The sequence below is a fragment of the Phascolarctos cinereus genome, unplaced genomic scaffold (assembly GCF_003287225.1).
Source record: "Phascolarctos cinereus isolate Bilbo 61053 unplaced genomic scaffold, phaCin_HiC Scaffold_3;HRSCAF=262, whole genome shotgun sequence".
Taxonomy (NCBI): Eukaryota; Metazoa; Chordata; class Mammalia; order Diprotodontia; family Phascolarctidae; genus Phascolarctos; species Phascolarctos cinereus.
In genome coordinates this window covers 176,812,836-176,828,830 of record NW_027555736.1, presented here as the reverse complement: position 1 = coordinate 176,828,830, position 15,995 = coordinate 176,812,836, and the positions used below count along the sequence as shown (strand labels likewise).

At 38.3% G+C, this 15,995-nt stretch overlaps 1 protein-coding gene across 1 annotated transcript in view; it reads left to right on the top strand.

Moving 5' to 3' along the window:
- Nucleotides 1-15,995, top strand: part of RYR3 (ryanodine receptor 3) — a 731,065-nt gene that overhangs the window by 171,700 nt on the left and 543,370 nt on the right. The window contains exon 2 of the mRNA XM_078151313.1: nucleotides 13,300-13,419. Within this exon, the coding sequence (XP_078007439.1) occupies nucleotides 13,300-13,419 (120 nt within the window). The remainder of the gene's footprint in view (nucleotides 1-13,299; nucleotides 13,420-15,995) is intronic.

Genomic DNA, 15,995 nt, shown 5'->3' with positions numbered 1-15,995 from the left:
CAGATTTTGCCGTGGCTTTCTTGGTCTTTGATTCAAACATGATCTTTATAAATTACTGCTCTGTTTTATAAGGCCCAGTGTGACGATATTTAATCCTGATGATAAGGCTATGCATATAGCAGACTTTTTTTTCAGTTGAAGTAGGAGGGATATTTATCCCAGAGAAGAGAGGACTTGGCATCAGGGAAGAGGGTGAGAGGCAGACATAACAAGTGTCTTCAAATGTCTGAAAAGATATGTAGAAGAGGCTTAAACTTCTTTAAGAAGATCAGAGAGCAGAACTAGAACCAACAATTAGAAGGCACAGGTGGGTTTATACTCAATGCCAAAAGTTAGGAACGTCCCAAAATGAATTGAATTGCCTCAAAACACTGGAAGTACCCTAGCTGAGAATGGATTTTCCCTGTTGGGAATACAACAAAGGAGATACTTTGGAGAGCAGTTGTGTTAAATTACCACTTAGGTTCCTTTTACCTCTGTAATTGTGGCTATAGTTGATTTCAGTTCAGATCTAGAAGGATAGTCCAGGGACTAACTTGAAAAGTTATACTACCCAAAGATGATGCTATTATTATGTCATTAAAAGACATATTTTCAAAGGACTACCCGTGTAGGCCAGGCTATGACTAATTAAAACCACTCTGTCCACCAAACTAAGCATCAAAGAGGCCTTTGGAAAATATAGTATCCTCTAACTCCTTAAATTTGTAAGTTAATCTCTGCCTAGTTGTGTTTTTTGGGGGGGTGGGGTTGGTTTTCTTACTTTTTTGAACCTCTGTTGGCAAAGTGGAATTATTACCCATGTATAGAAAGCAGATTGTTAGAAATGGAAGGAGCTTAGAGATCAACTACTCTAATCTTCCACTTTTACAGATGTAGACGCTGAGGCCCAGAGAAGTTAAATGACTTAAGCAAAATCACACAGGTAAGAAGTATCTAAGCAGGGATTCCCTATCTTTCTTGAAGGGAGTTCAAGTGCCTCCTCCTGCAGGAGGCGTGTTTTGATTCTCATAATTGTTAGTGTCTCCTATTACTTTGATTATGTTTTTAAATTCTTTATGTAGATACTGCACTCCTTCCCCTCTACTCCTTCACCCACGTCAGTTCCTTGAGGATCATAACTTTAGTTTTTTTGTTTTTGTATTTATATCTATAACAACTATGTGTGCCTGGCACACTTAGTTTAACAAATGTTCTTGAATGAATGAAGTCCTGTGACTCCAACTCTATTGTCCTTTCTACTATAGCAGATTGCCACCTTATCTCATCATATAACAGAAATATATATCTGGCACACTTTTTTTATTTATTTTGATTTAATTTGGTCATCATGTGAATGAGATAGTATCATACTTTCAGCAGGCTCCAATCCCTAAAATTGGTTGCCAAACATTTTAACTACTGCTTCCATGGTTTTATAAGCATGTCCTCCCGACCTGGAATGTACTCACTTCTGCCGCTAAGAATCCCTAACTTCCTTCAGATCTCAGGTCAAAAGCCACCTTCTACATGGGGCCTTTTGTGATCCTCTCAGTTACTTGTGTCCCTTCTCTGGCACTCCCCCCCCCACCATAGCAGTCAGGTGGTATAATAATGGATAGAGGGGTGTATTTGGAGTGAGGAAGACCAAAATTCTAATCCTACTTCAGACGTGTGTGAGACCTTGGTTAAGGTGAAGCAAGAAGATAGCCTCTTAACCTTAAGAGGTTAAATAAGTGACAACCTCTCTCAACCTGTTTTCTCCTCTATAAAATGGAGCTAATATGAGAACCTATCTCACAGGGTTGTAGTGAGGATCAAATGACATATGTAAAATGCTTAGAAAATTATTAAAAGTGATAGTTTTTATTATAAATCAACTAATTGATCAACAAAATGAAAACAACATATATATACACTGATCAACAAGATGGAAATCACAGTTCTACGAAACATCCCAACATGGGATGAATAAAAATGCTTTTGGAAAAGGGGTTCTTAATCTCACGTCTGTGAACTTGATTAAAAAAAAATCTTGATAACTTTATCAGCATTATTGGTTTCCTTTATTGATATTCTTATAAGCATTTTTCTGAGAAGGATTCCACAGGCTAAAGAAGGAGACACACAGGTTAAAAACCCATGCAACCAGAGGTAAAGTCAGGACTAGTTGGATGACTTAGTCTCCAGTTAGGGCCAAGAGCGCATGATCTATGACAGTTCCTGCCCTGGGGAAGCAGCAGCGGAAGTCCAGGTGGGACACGCCCCTGGAGGGCGGGGCCTGTGGGGCGGGCGTCTCGCTCCTCTCACCTTGAGGTGGGAGGACGTGAATCTGCCAGCACCTCCATTGTCTGTGTGCTCAAGGGCTTGGCTGTTTCGCGCCGCTACTCTACCGCCCAAATTGGGTCACAAAGAGTCGGACACGATTGCAACAACACAACGACGCCTCTGCCGCCAAGGCTGCGGGAGGACTGGACTCGTCTTAAGGAGGAACGGGCCGAGTAGTTCCAGGCGTGGTCCTCATAGAGTCAGACTGTATCTGTGGCTCCTCCCTAAACATTACCTGTCCTTTCCCACCTCTGAACGTGTGCACGAGCTTCACCTCCCTTCCCCTCCCCCCATTTTGAAATGTCATTCTTGCTGCAGGATTCTTTCCTCCTGGCTCAGGTAGGTATTTCTCATCCTCTGTCCCTCCTCTTTACCTTGTATTTGCTTACCTGCATACCACTTGTATACCCCCCCAAAAGTAAGCACTTTGAGTGTCTCTGTGTATCTAATAGCCTAGTGGCTTCCACATAGTAAGCATTTAGTAAATGCTTTAAAAGAAAAGACTTATGTTAAATATGCTGTGCTGAGTTATGAATTATATGGTCCATTTCCTAACATAGGTGATTTGGATTGTAAGTTAAGAGCTGAACATATATGACCTTGGGATTCAAAGGCCAATATTAACTTAGAAATAAGAGACAGCCCTGTGATGTTTTGCATTTAAAAATGCAGTTGATTGACTTGCACAAGACTACTTATTGGTTTCCTGGAGAGTTAGTCCCAGAACCTTCCACTTGCTCATAGTGGAAATGCCACCAGATTTGGAGTTTAAAGACTAGGGTCTGACTCTGCTACTTAGTACCTGTTACCATTGGACAAGTCACTTAACTTCTGTAGGTGACAATACCTAATCAAAATGAGGGGGTTAGACTAAATGATTTTTGAGGTCCTAGTTCTAAGTTGTAAGATCCCACCTTGTCGTGCAGTTAGGTCTCTCCAGGGCCTTAGCACTCATTGGTCGTAGGGGTAAAGGGATGGGGAGAGGGGGATTGGGAAGAATACAACTACGTCTATTTGTGGAGAATTTTAACAAACACCTTCATAGGTATAAGTAGCAAAAACCATACCCCAAAAGATGAAGAAGTCAGTGTATATGAACAAATGGTTCTCAAAAGAGGAATAGGTAGGGGCAACTAGGTGGTGCAGTAGATAGAGCTCCAGCCTTGGAGTCAGGACTTGAGTTCAAATGGGGCCTCAGACACTTGAAACTTACTAGCTGTGTGACCCTGGGCAAGTCACTTAACCCTGATTGCCCCCCACACACACACACACAGAGAAAAACTATTAACAGCCATCTGAAAGAATGCTCTAAATCTCTAATAAGAAGTCACTAATAATTAGTATAACTCAAAGCAAGTCAGAGGTTTCCCTTATACTTAGCAAACTGGCAAAACTGACAAAAGATGGGAATGATCAGCATCTTAGATTTGTAGAAAGACAGGAATGCTAATGCACTTTTGGAGTTGTGAATTAGCTCAACCATTTGGGAAAACAATTGGAAATTATGCTAAGAAAATGACTAAAGTGACTTTTGACCAATAGATCATTTAGGTAGGCATATAGAGAGGTCATGCATACAAAGACAGGTCCCATTTGCCCCCAAACATAGGAAATATGTTTATATTTCTTCTTGTTCCCAGTTGTTATTGCATTTCTCCAACTGCCTTGTATTTACTGTGCATATATGTTATATGCTTATAAGTATACATGTTATCTCCCCTGATAAAATGTAAGTTCTCTGAGACCAGGGATTGTTTCATTTTTTGTCTTTGAATCACTAGGTCCAAGAACAGCACCTGACACATAAAAGTGCCTAATAAATGTGTATTGATTAATTTTTGTAATAACAAAGTAGATTCTGTAATTGGGGAATGGCTAAATACGTGGCAAATGACAGGTATAATGAATACAGAGAAGTACAGGAAGGTATAAATAATGCAAAGTGAAGTAAGCAGAACCAGTAAAAATAGCATGCACAATGTGTACGACTATGTAAATGGAAAGAACAGTGTAATTGATATTGAACCATGTGAAATTGTAATGACCAAGCTCAGCCTAAAAGAAGATATGAGAATGTTCCTCTCTCCCTTCTTTGCAAGGTGAGAGATTATGAATGTGGAATACTACAAATAATGCCAAACTTGATTGCTGTAGGATCATAGAACTGGAAGGAATATCAGAAGCCTTCTTGTCCATCCCCTTAATTCTACTGATGAAGAACTGAGGCCCAATTAAGTGACTTGCTTAAAGTCTTAAGGTAATAAGCACCAGAGGGGAACCTAGGTGTTGTGACTGAAGAGCTATTGCTATTTCTACTATACTGCAATGTATTGCTTGTTTTTGCTGAACTGTTTTCTTAAAAAAAAAAAAAGCTACAATGTACGATTTTCTGGAAATCCAAAGAGGAATAATTTTTTGAAGAGTGTAGGTGTTATTGAAAACAAAAATTTCAAATTAAAAATTTCATAGGCATTTATAGTTCAGAAATGGAATCCCCCATTGTAGGAACCCAGAATCCTGAAATTCATGAATCATGGTTTCATGCAGTTTCTTTCTGACCATCAAAATCAAGCAGGAAAGCAGCCAATAGCAAATGTGTGTTTTATGTATATGCATTTTGGGGGAAGGAACTAGAGGGAATATAAGGGAAATAGATTTTAATGGGGAGAACAACATTCAAAAAGCACAAGGAGAAATATTAGACAAACTAACCATTTGGCAAACACTAAGTGCTGCTTAGTGAGAAAGGTATAATATCAAGTATTGAAGCTTAGCTCTACTTAATTGTGGGACTTTCTCCCCGACTAGACTTCAGTTTCACTATTTATAAAGAAAATGTTTTTGTAAACCTTTAAGTGCTGTATAGATGTGATTATTTGTTTTCATTAGAAATTAAATTTAGGACTACAAATCCTTCTGTATAAACTGTTTCTACATGATTAAGAACTGAATAAATGATAAAAGAAAGATGATTGGTAATTGTACTCTGTATGAAGGAGATAAGGTGGTTTTATCAGAAAACAGTATTGGTAGGAAAGTGATCACAAAGATTGTTATTCACATTATAAGAGTAGAAGTGAAGACCTAAGTTTTATTAATTCCTTAAAATAGTTTGCTGCAGTCACATAAAGCAACAAAATTTCTCTTGAAATAAAATTTGCATTTAAGTGTGGAATCTTAAAAAATGGGTGCTCAGAAGGGACAAGGACACTTTGGCAAGATGTATCAAAAAAAAATTAGGTATCAAGTCAGTCAGTGTGTAAACATTTATTAAGCACCTACAATGTACCAGTCACTGTGCTAAGTGCTGGGGACACAAAAAAAGGGCAAAAGACAATCTCTGCTCTTAAGGAGCCTACAGTATAACATGATATAACATGCACGTAGCTATGTACAAATAAGATATATATCTATAGATATCTACATATCTAGATAGATATATATATATATACATATATATATATATACATATATATCTACACACACATACACACATACAGAGGACAAATGGGAGATATTTGATAGAGGGAAGGCACTAGCGTTAATGGGGATCAGGAAAAGTTTCTTATAGAAGGTAGCATAGGATTTTAGCTGGAAAGGAAGAAAGGAAGCTGGGGAAGCAGAGATGAGGAGGGAGAGTATTCCAGGCATAAAGAACAGCCATCAAAAATGCCTGGAGTCTGGAGATGAAGTGTCTTGTTAGAAAAACAGCCAAGAGGCCAATGTCAGTGCATTACAGTATATGTGGAGGGGAGTAAGATATAAGAAGACTGGAAAGGTAGGAGGGGGTTAGATTGTGAAAGGCTTTGATTGCCAAATGGATTTTATATTTGGTTCTGGAGGCTATAGCCACTGTACTTGAGGAAGATTAATGGACTGGAGTGGAAGCAGACTTGTGCAAGCAAGGAAATCTGCCAGGGGTTGGGGATACAAAGATTAAAAAAAAATTACGTAGTCACTGCCATCAAGGAGTTTACATATTATTAGGGAGACAAGTTTCATGGCAGTTCTGCAGATGGAGCTGTCTGTTTTATTTTAGCCACTTCCTCTAATCTAATCCTTGTATCCTATTTTGCTCAACAATCTGCAGAGCCCTGGAAAAGGAGCAGCAGTAGATTGTGGAGAAGCAGATTTTTGTTCACTCTAAGGAAAAATATCTTAACAGAGCTCTCCAAAAGTAGAATTGACTCTGGTCCTTCCCCTCACTTGAAGGCTTTAAGCAGTTGCTGAATGACTATGACTGTTTATTAAGGGTGTTGTAGAGAAATATGGGTTGAGTTGTAAATTATACTATTTGGCCTCTGACGTTACTACTACTTCTGAGATTCTATATTTGAAAAAAAAAAAAGAGAGATTATGTAAGTGAAGTGAGATCTTTGGTTGAAGGAGCCTGAGATTCATTCCAAGTCAGCACTGAAGATCTGAGAGGAAAGCTGTTCTTTCATTACAGGAATTATATGGAGTATGGAACTATGGAATGACCTTACATCGCTGACATCCTGTGGTGTATTTTGAGAGATGCTAGTGGCCATCTGTGTTAACCATGAAATCTGCTGGGTTCTTATTCTGTTTATAAACTTTGTGGTGTGATCTGAGGTCATAGAATATTTTGTTTCATTGATTCTTAGCTACTTGACTGTAGCACTTGCCATCCCTTTGGCATTGTTTTTCTCCAATTCACTTTACATAAAAGTCAGTAAGTCAGTCAATAAACATTTTGTTTTTGAGTACCTCCTATGTTCCAGCCCCTGTGTAATTGCTGGGAACACAAAGAAAGGCAAAAGGCAAATACCTGTTCTCAAGGAACTCACAATCTAATGGGGGAAACAACATTTAAAGAACTATGCAGAATGAACAGGGGGAAGGCATTAGATTTAAGTGGTATAAGTAAAGCCTCCCTGTAGAAGATTAGATTTTAGCTGGGATTTGAAGGAAGGGGGAGATTAGGAAAGGGAGCATTCTGTGTATGGTGGGGCAGCCAGTGAAAATGTCCAGTCACAAGATGGAGCTATTGAGGAACAGCAAGGAAGTCCACTGTCTCTGGGTTACCGAATAGATGGGGTTAGTATCAGGCAAGAAGATGAGAAAGATAGTTTGGGCATAGGGCTCACGTTATAAAGGTTATTAAGGATATAGAAGAGGGTTTTGTAGCCAATACTTACCTTTGCAGATACCCCCAAGAGTTAGAATGGTATATTGCTACCATTTGATGAAATAAATGGAACCATTAAAACATTAGAAGATGGGGTCCCAAGACACATCACAAGATAATGAGCCTTACTAACTTTTGACTCTCAAGTTGGCTCTCTTTATCAGACTACTTAGCTTATGCTCTGTTGTTAACTGTTATTCAATCCTCCTCTTTTTATAATGCCCTGAGGCTCTTGGGCTAAAGCAGAGAATAGGAAAATGGTTTCCTTTCCTCTTTGTGGTTCTCACAGAACCACCAATAGGTATTGATCTGTTTTCTGTTATGTATCAACACATTAGAAAGTACTTTGAGGGCTTTAAAGAGGTATTAGCAAACTCCCTGTCTTCAAGGTTGAGGATACAAGACTAACCTATAGCAATTAGAGCTTTATACTGGAATGGGAAACCTGTGGCCTAGAGACCACGTGTGGCCTTTTGATTAAGTTTTACAAAACAAATCCTTTTATTAAGGGACTGGAGGCTTCCGGCAGGTTCCCAACCCTTAGTACTGAACGTAAATACAAAAAGAATTCAGTTAAGGCAAAAGCCATTGTGGGCAGATTTTTTGGAAAGTGTTTAGTGGAAGAATAGCAACTTGGGATGATCTGCATTATGAAGGATGATGAGGATTTGGCTAGGCAGAAGGAAAGAGTGAGGACATTCTAAGCAAGCAGAACAGTATAGGTTGAAAGAATAGAGGTAGGGGATGTACATGAATTATATCCTGACTCTGCAGAAGGTGGGAAATCAGATGGATTTGTAATGGTGTTATCTTCTTTGGGCTTCAGTTTCCTTATCTGTAAGGTTATTTCCATTGCAATCATTTGTGTGCTCTTGCTCTTTCTACACACACACACACACACACACACACACACACACACACACACACACACATATACATACCATACTATATACATGGACATGTATGCATACACACGTTTACAGACACACAGAGGCAAATATGCAGGCAGCAGGCTGGCATTGGCTAGAAGAAGGCTTTGAAAGCTAAACAGAGCAGTTTAGACTTGAGATGGTAGATTTTTGAGCAGAAATAGTTTAAGATTGCTTCTAGATTTTAACAATCTCCGTCACCGGTTCTTCTGTTTAATGTTAGGGCTACCAACTAGCAGTCCTCAACCTCACCACCCCCTATTTTGTACTTTTTTTTTACCTTTTCATTGTCTAAATGGCAGTGGAGGGTACGTTATAAAAGAGACGCCATAATTATTTTCAGTGAAATTAGAGTTGAAACAAGGAAAACAAATCCAATGGAAGTGAGTTGGGAGTGGAAAAAGGCCATATGTACTGAATTAGTTGTTAGGTACCTTATTCTGTGCTAGTTGTTAGCAAAAGGAAATGGAACATTTCTCAAGTGGCCTGTTAAATTACCTGTATTTTGTGTGTGTGTGTGCTTTTTAAAATCATTCAGTGAGCAAGCACCTATTAAGCACCTACTATGTATTAGTCATTGTGTTTGCTAGGTCCTGGGTATACAAAGGCAGAAATGTGTCATGAGTCTACGTAGTAGCTTCCCACCATAGGAATTTGACTAGCCTGTTTAAACATGGCGTGAGTGTTATCACCTAATTGAGAATGAAGAAACCTGAGCTGTTCTGCCCTTGCCTTTAATGAATTAACGATGTGATCTCATGCAGGTTGGGCTTCTGTTTTAACTGCAAAATGAGTGTTCCCGATTAAATCTTTTTAAATGTTCTTTCCAAATTTATAATGTCATATCTATGTGCATATGCATGTGTATAGATATGTACCTATATATGGATTTATTCATGTTATCTCAAATACTTTATTAGTGCAGATTAGTTTATCAGATTATCTGAATATTTGTATTGGGCATAAGGCTTGGGATACAGGATAAAGAAATAGAAAAGGGGACGTTGAAAGTGATGGGATACTTTAGGACAGGGGTTCTAAAACCTTTTTTTGTGTCAGGGGACCCTTGGTCTGGTGAAATCTATGGACCATTTCTTAGAATATATAAATTTTAAAATACATAAAATAAATAGAAGGAGATTCTAAATTGTAGTTAGATATTATTAAAAATAAAGATGTACTTTTTTTCTTTGTCAGACTTCATGGGCCACCTGAAATCTATCCATAGACCCCTTGGGGGTCCTTGGACCCCAAGCTAATAACCCTTGCCATAGGAGGAAAGGAAAGTAGGGGAGAGATGAATGGAAAAGAAAAAGGGGTTCCCTAAAGGTTAGGAGGGTGGTACTATAGGGAAGCTTTTATTTCACAATTTTATTTAAGGTCACCCCTAGGCTTAGTGATATTAGTAATTTTATATGAGAAAAACCTAGCTTAGTTTTCCCTTGAGAAATAGATTCAGGTGGAAGGTTATATCCCCTGGGTAAAACTGTATTCGCAGCAGAGATGTCACTAAAACCAGTTACAAGAGCACTGAGACATTTTTGGCTTATTGTCTGTCTGGGTTCTAAAGAAATTCCTTGATTTCTGACTTGAATCTAAACCAGGTTCCCTGAATTTCCCTTTTTTAAGGGGGATAAATAATTGTTTCTCCATTATTCTATTCTGTGAAGAGCAGCCACAATTCAGTGCTAGTTAAGTTGTAAAGTGATGTTTTCTCTGTCTCTTCGTGTGCCTGCAGTTTCTGCCTTATCATATATAGGTGTCACTTGGTGTTCCTGGTGACTGAATATAGAATTTCATGTTTTTTGTTTAGATATGACTATGGATCTCTAGGGATAGATAAGTGTACATATATGCATATAGTTGTATATGTAGACATATGTACATGTGTATATGTATATATGAACATGCCAGATAACTACAGAGTGTATTCTCAGTAACCTTAGAACGAATATCACTAGCCACTAAAGAGAATGCCTCCTGGAGGAGATGGTACATGAGCTAAGTCTTTAAAGGAACTCAAAATTTCTAAAAGTTAGAGTTTTATGTGGGGAGAGCATTCCAAGTATTGGGAGTATTTCAGCCAGTGCAAAAGCCTATAGGGGATGTCTTTTGCCAAGAACAGCAAGTAGGCCAATGTGGCTGGGATCATAGTGTGAACTGAAGGAAGTATAATATAAAAAGATGGGAAAGATAGGAAGGGGTCAGGTTGTAAAGTGCTTTGCCAAACAAAAGATTTTATATTTTATCCTGCATAATAAAGGAATCACTGGAGGTTACTGAAGGGGGAAGGTTGACATGGACATGGTCAGACTTACACTTTAGGAAAATCACCTTAGTAGCACGGTTGGGTCCATATGAGTAGAGAGAAGGGTTATGTAGGAAAGATACTGAATACAAAGATATTACAATATTTTGCAGCTGATTAAATATGTATGGAGTGATCAATACAGAAGTCAAGGATAACAGGTTCCAAATCTGGGTGATCAAGAAGTTTGGAAGAAGGAAGGATATATAGAGAAAGATAATGAATTATCTTTTGGACATGTGTTGACTTTGAAATGCCTACAGGACATCCAGTTTTAAGTGTCCAACCTGAATTTTGTGGTGTGGAACTGAAGCTCAGGAGAGAGACTGGATAAATCATATTGGAATCATTTGTATAGAGTTGATAAGTGAACTCATGGATGCTGATGAGGTTATCAAGTGAGAGAATAGAGAGAGAAAAAAGAAGGCTCTGGAGAGACTTGGTGGATACTTAACAGTTAGTGGGCATGATAATATAGATGATTTAACAAGTCTAAAACTAAAATCTTTATCTTTCCCTCATAAACCCTCCCTCCTTCCCCCTTCCACATACTATAGAGAGAAACATCATCCTCCCATCCGTCAAGATCACAACCTAGGAGTCATCCTGGACTCTTCTCTCTCTTCCTCCTCCCTGCCTTCCCCCCGCCCCATCCCAATCTGTTTCTAAAACTATTCTGTGTTTGCAACATCTCTTGATTATGCCCATTTTTTTCTCTGACACTGCCACCACTTTGGTACAGGCTCTTATCACCTCATACCTGGACTATTGCAATAGCTTGCTGATGCGTCTGCCTGCCTTAAGTCTCTTCCCACTCTAATCCATCCTCTGTTAAGCCACCAAAGTGATTTTCATCACAGGTCTGTGTGCTTTTATAGCCCAAAGAGCTATAAGACTGTGTATATGCTTTGACCCAGCAATACCACTACTAGGTCTGTATGCCAAAAAGTTTGAAGAAAAAAGGAAAGGGCCTATATGTACAAAAATATTTATAGTAGCTCTTTTTTGTGGTGGCAAAGATTTGGAGATTGAGGGGGTGCCCATCAATTGGGGAATAACCAAACAAGGTGTGGTATATGATTGTGATGGAACATTATTGTACTATAAGACATGATAAGCAGGATGGTTTCAGAAAAAGTTATATGAACTGATGCAGAGTGACGCGATCAAAACCAGGTGAACCTTGTACACAGCAGCAATATTGTATGATAATCAACTAAATTAGCTTAGCTTTTCTGATCAAAATAATGATCCAAGATGGTTCTGAAGGACATGTATTGAAAAATGCTGCCTACCTCCAGAGAGAGAACTAATGAAGTCTGAGTGAAGATGGAAGCGTAATTTTTTTCACTTTCTTTATTTTTCTTGCTTTTTTGTTTTTTTGCAACATGGCTAATATGGAAATATTTAGCATGATTTCACATGTATAATTGATATCACATTTCTCGCCTTCTTAATGAGCAGGGAGAGGTGTGAGGGAAGGAGAGAATTTAGAACTGACTATTTAAAAATGAATATTAAAAATAAACAAAAAATAGTCTTGTACTTCCTCAAGAAGCTACAGTGTCTCACTCAGTTCCCCATCTTATCATATCTGAATCTTCCTACTTGACTTTCAAGGTCCCACTTTCTAACTCTCTTCCTTTTCCCTACAATCTTATAGAATTGTACAATCCTATATGATTGTAGAATCTACAATTCTTTTTGACTTTCTAAAAGATTCCTTCAATCCAGCTGTGGTAATCTCACTATCTTCTTCAAGTATCTTATTCATTTTCCTACTTCCGCTCCTTCCTTTCCCCTTTCTCCTCTGTTATAGTATGTGTATCTTACTTGCCCAGCCCAGGAAACCTTCTTTCACTAACCCAACATTACTTCAATTTATTCTCTTTTCCCCTTAATACTCAAGTGATCACTTTCTACTTTATTATAGAACACTTAGGAATATACAGCTTTAATTTAGTCTTATATATTTTCTCAAGTATTTATATTATTTCCGTATCTATACTGTAAGCTCCTTTAGGTCAGGGACCATGTTACATATTCTTGTTTTCCCTCTCCTTATGACACTACCTCCTTACCCAACGCTTCTCAGCATTAGTGTAGCACTTGTACCCATAGGTGTTAAATTTGTGCCTGATGAATGAAAGAGGCTAGAAGGAAACTAGTGTTTGTTAGGCATGTACCATGTGCCAGGCATTGTCCTTTGTGCTTTACAAATATCTTATTTAATCCTTACAGCAACCCTGGGAGTTAAATGGTATTATCATCTCCACTTTACAGTTGAGGAAGCTGAGGCAGATAGAGGTTGGGTGACTTACCCAGGGTCAAATAGCTAGTAAGATTCTGAGGCTGGATTTGAATTTGGGTCTTCCTGACTCCGGGCCCAGTGCTCTACTCATTGTACTATCTAGGTTCTTATAAGGTTGAAAAATAAAGATGTAGTTGTTCTTGTTCCCTAAAGATATCTCAGAGCATAGGGCCCTTTGTTGAGGCTGCTGTATCATCAGAGTTGAGTGAGATAGCACAACATGGGGCATGATTTGGAATAGCCAGGTTTATCCCCACATCACTCATGTGGGTTCTTATGTTTTTTCCAACAGGAAGATGAAGTGGTTCTCCAGTGTGTTGCTAACATCCACAAGGAGCAAAGAAAGTTCTGTTTGGCAGCTGAAGGACTTGGGAACCGCCTGTGTTTCATGGAGCCAACTTCTGAAGCTAAGGTAAGGTTTACCTTTCTTTTCCTCTCTCTTCTGTTCCCTTCTCGGTTAGAGAGTACCCACATTAGGTACCAGAAAAGAACTGTTTTGTTCCTCAGAGTTGAGAATGGGATGCTAGAAAACGGCTTTGTCTCCTGGTTAGTGATGGAAACAGGAACATGACTCAACAGTGTGAAGTATGGGAGGCACTCTTGGTCCTCCCAACATTCAGTAGTACACCGGTGACTTTCTAGGAAGTTGTTCATAGAATCTTGGGTTTTTTGAGCTAGAAGGCATCAAATAACCCCTTTTCTAGACAAAGAAATAATCACTCTGGGCTTATTCTTATTAATCACTCTGCCTCAAACATGTCCCCACTTCACTTTTTCTTCCCTCCATCCCCCTTTGGCTAATTTGTAAAACTGTGGAATATAATGTTCTCTACTTTCGGATGAGAGGCAGTGTTGCCTAGTGGATAGAAAGTTAGCCTTGAAGTCAGGAAAGCCTGGTTCAAGTTCTATCTCTGACACATACTAGTTGTGTGACCCCAGGCAAACCACTTAACTTCTTGCTATTCTAGGCAACTCTCTAAGATTGTAAATTGTAGAGAAAGTTCCGAACTACATTAGCAGAGGGAGTTCCTTATATTAATTATATCACAGGATCAGTTCCTGTCTCTACTATCAGATGTAAAATTTTTGATATGGTTATTTATGAATATATAATTATGATATTTGATATGCTAGTGGTGTTGTAGTTATTTGCCTTATATGACCTAATGGGAGGAAAATACAAGACTTTCTTTTATGATGACTTATATTTCTATGGTTTTTTATTACTGAATTTTTTCATCATCTGTCTTTTGTCTGCAACTCAGTTTTTGTTATTACTGCTTGAAGTGGATATAAGTATTCTACATTTTAATAATACACCATTCCTGTGTATCCTGAAAGCCTGACTGAGTGCCCATTTCTTCTACAAGTACTTCTTGGGTTGTGGAAGAGATGGAATACCTCATCACATCTAAGCTGACTAGCAAACACTTCTCTCAGTCAAATAAGTATATACATATATTTATCTGTATATCACTTAAGAAAGTTTGCAAAAAATAGACCACCTGCCTATGTGAATTTACGTGATCCATAGTTCTAAATAATGTTATCCACTCTTAATAACCTTGTTTCTTTGTTTTGCTTGATGGCTTATTATCCTATGAGTACATTGATATCTATAGTCACAGCACTCACATGCACAGAACATATTAAATAAAATTAAAAAGGAAAGAAAGAAATGGACCACACTGTATCCTGTTAAAAGCTTATTGCCGGGCAGGTAGGTAGCACAGTGGATAGAGTACTGGCCCTGGAGTCAGGAGGACCTGAGTTCAAATCTGGCCTCAGACACTTAACACTTACTAGCTGTGTGACTGGGCAAGTTACTTAATCCTGATCACCTCACCAAATACACACACACACACACACACACACACACACACACACGTATATGTGTATATATGTAGGTATATGTGTATATAAACATATATAAATATATATGTATATAATCCTGATCACCTCACCAAATACTTACAAATATACATATATATAAAACAACTATCACAAGTTCATGAGATATGCATTGCAACTGGATTTATTACAAGATAAATGAATATGAGTATGTAACTTCAGCTGCAAGCAAGGAGTTCACAATCCAAGGACCAAGAAGACATGGTACCATAGGGTTTATATGGCAGGCCTCTTGAGTTTTGTTAACCCAACTATTGTTTTCTCCATCATTGAGTCCAGATCTTGCCTCACTGGTACCTTTTTAAAATTTCAGATTTCTAACATGAAGCCTTGCTTGCTGAGACCAAACCTTAAGTTCTTTTGTGGCTTGAAGACCATAAGTTTCCTTCACTCCACTCCTTCTACTACTTAATATCAACACACCATTTTCTGAAGTATTTAAAATGAATTTACTATGAATCTCTGTAGGGCAGGGAGTTGTTGCAATAATGTATGACAAGATTCATAGTCCATAGTTAACGCTATTCTTATGGTTGATTCCTGGTCCTTCAACATATTAAAAGATATTTGCATCCTATCTTGAGTTTTCTTATGCCTGTAATTCTTTTTGGTCCATGTCTTGATTATAACTTATTTATAGTTTTGTAACTATGAAATTGCTTTGCCGCAGCTACCCCTCAGTCTAAGCAGTCTCAAAGTGTGTCACGCACAAAATAGGAGCTTACTAAATGTTTGTTGAATTGAATCTAAAAAAGAACACAAGTATTAGATGCTTGACAAAAGAACATGAAGCACATGGTGACAGAGAGAATCTAAGACTTTCTTCTAAATGTTAATGTGCCATCATATCTTATCCCCTAATTTAAGCACGAGGGTTTGCTTTCTTACCTGGCTTGTAGAGGATTGTGGCCAAAGATGGAAGAGCAAATCTAGAAACTTTATTAATGTACTTGATACATGTAAGGGTAATCTGAACTGTGGTAGAGGAACACTAAGTAAACCATCAGTGGGACAGAGTTGGATATGCTCAGAATTCAGAGAAGTAGGTCATGAACTGTCTAAGCAAAATGAGAATAG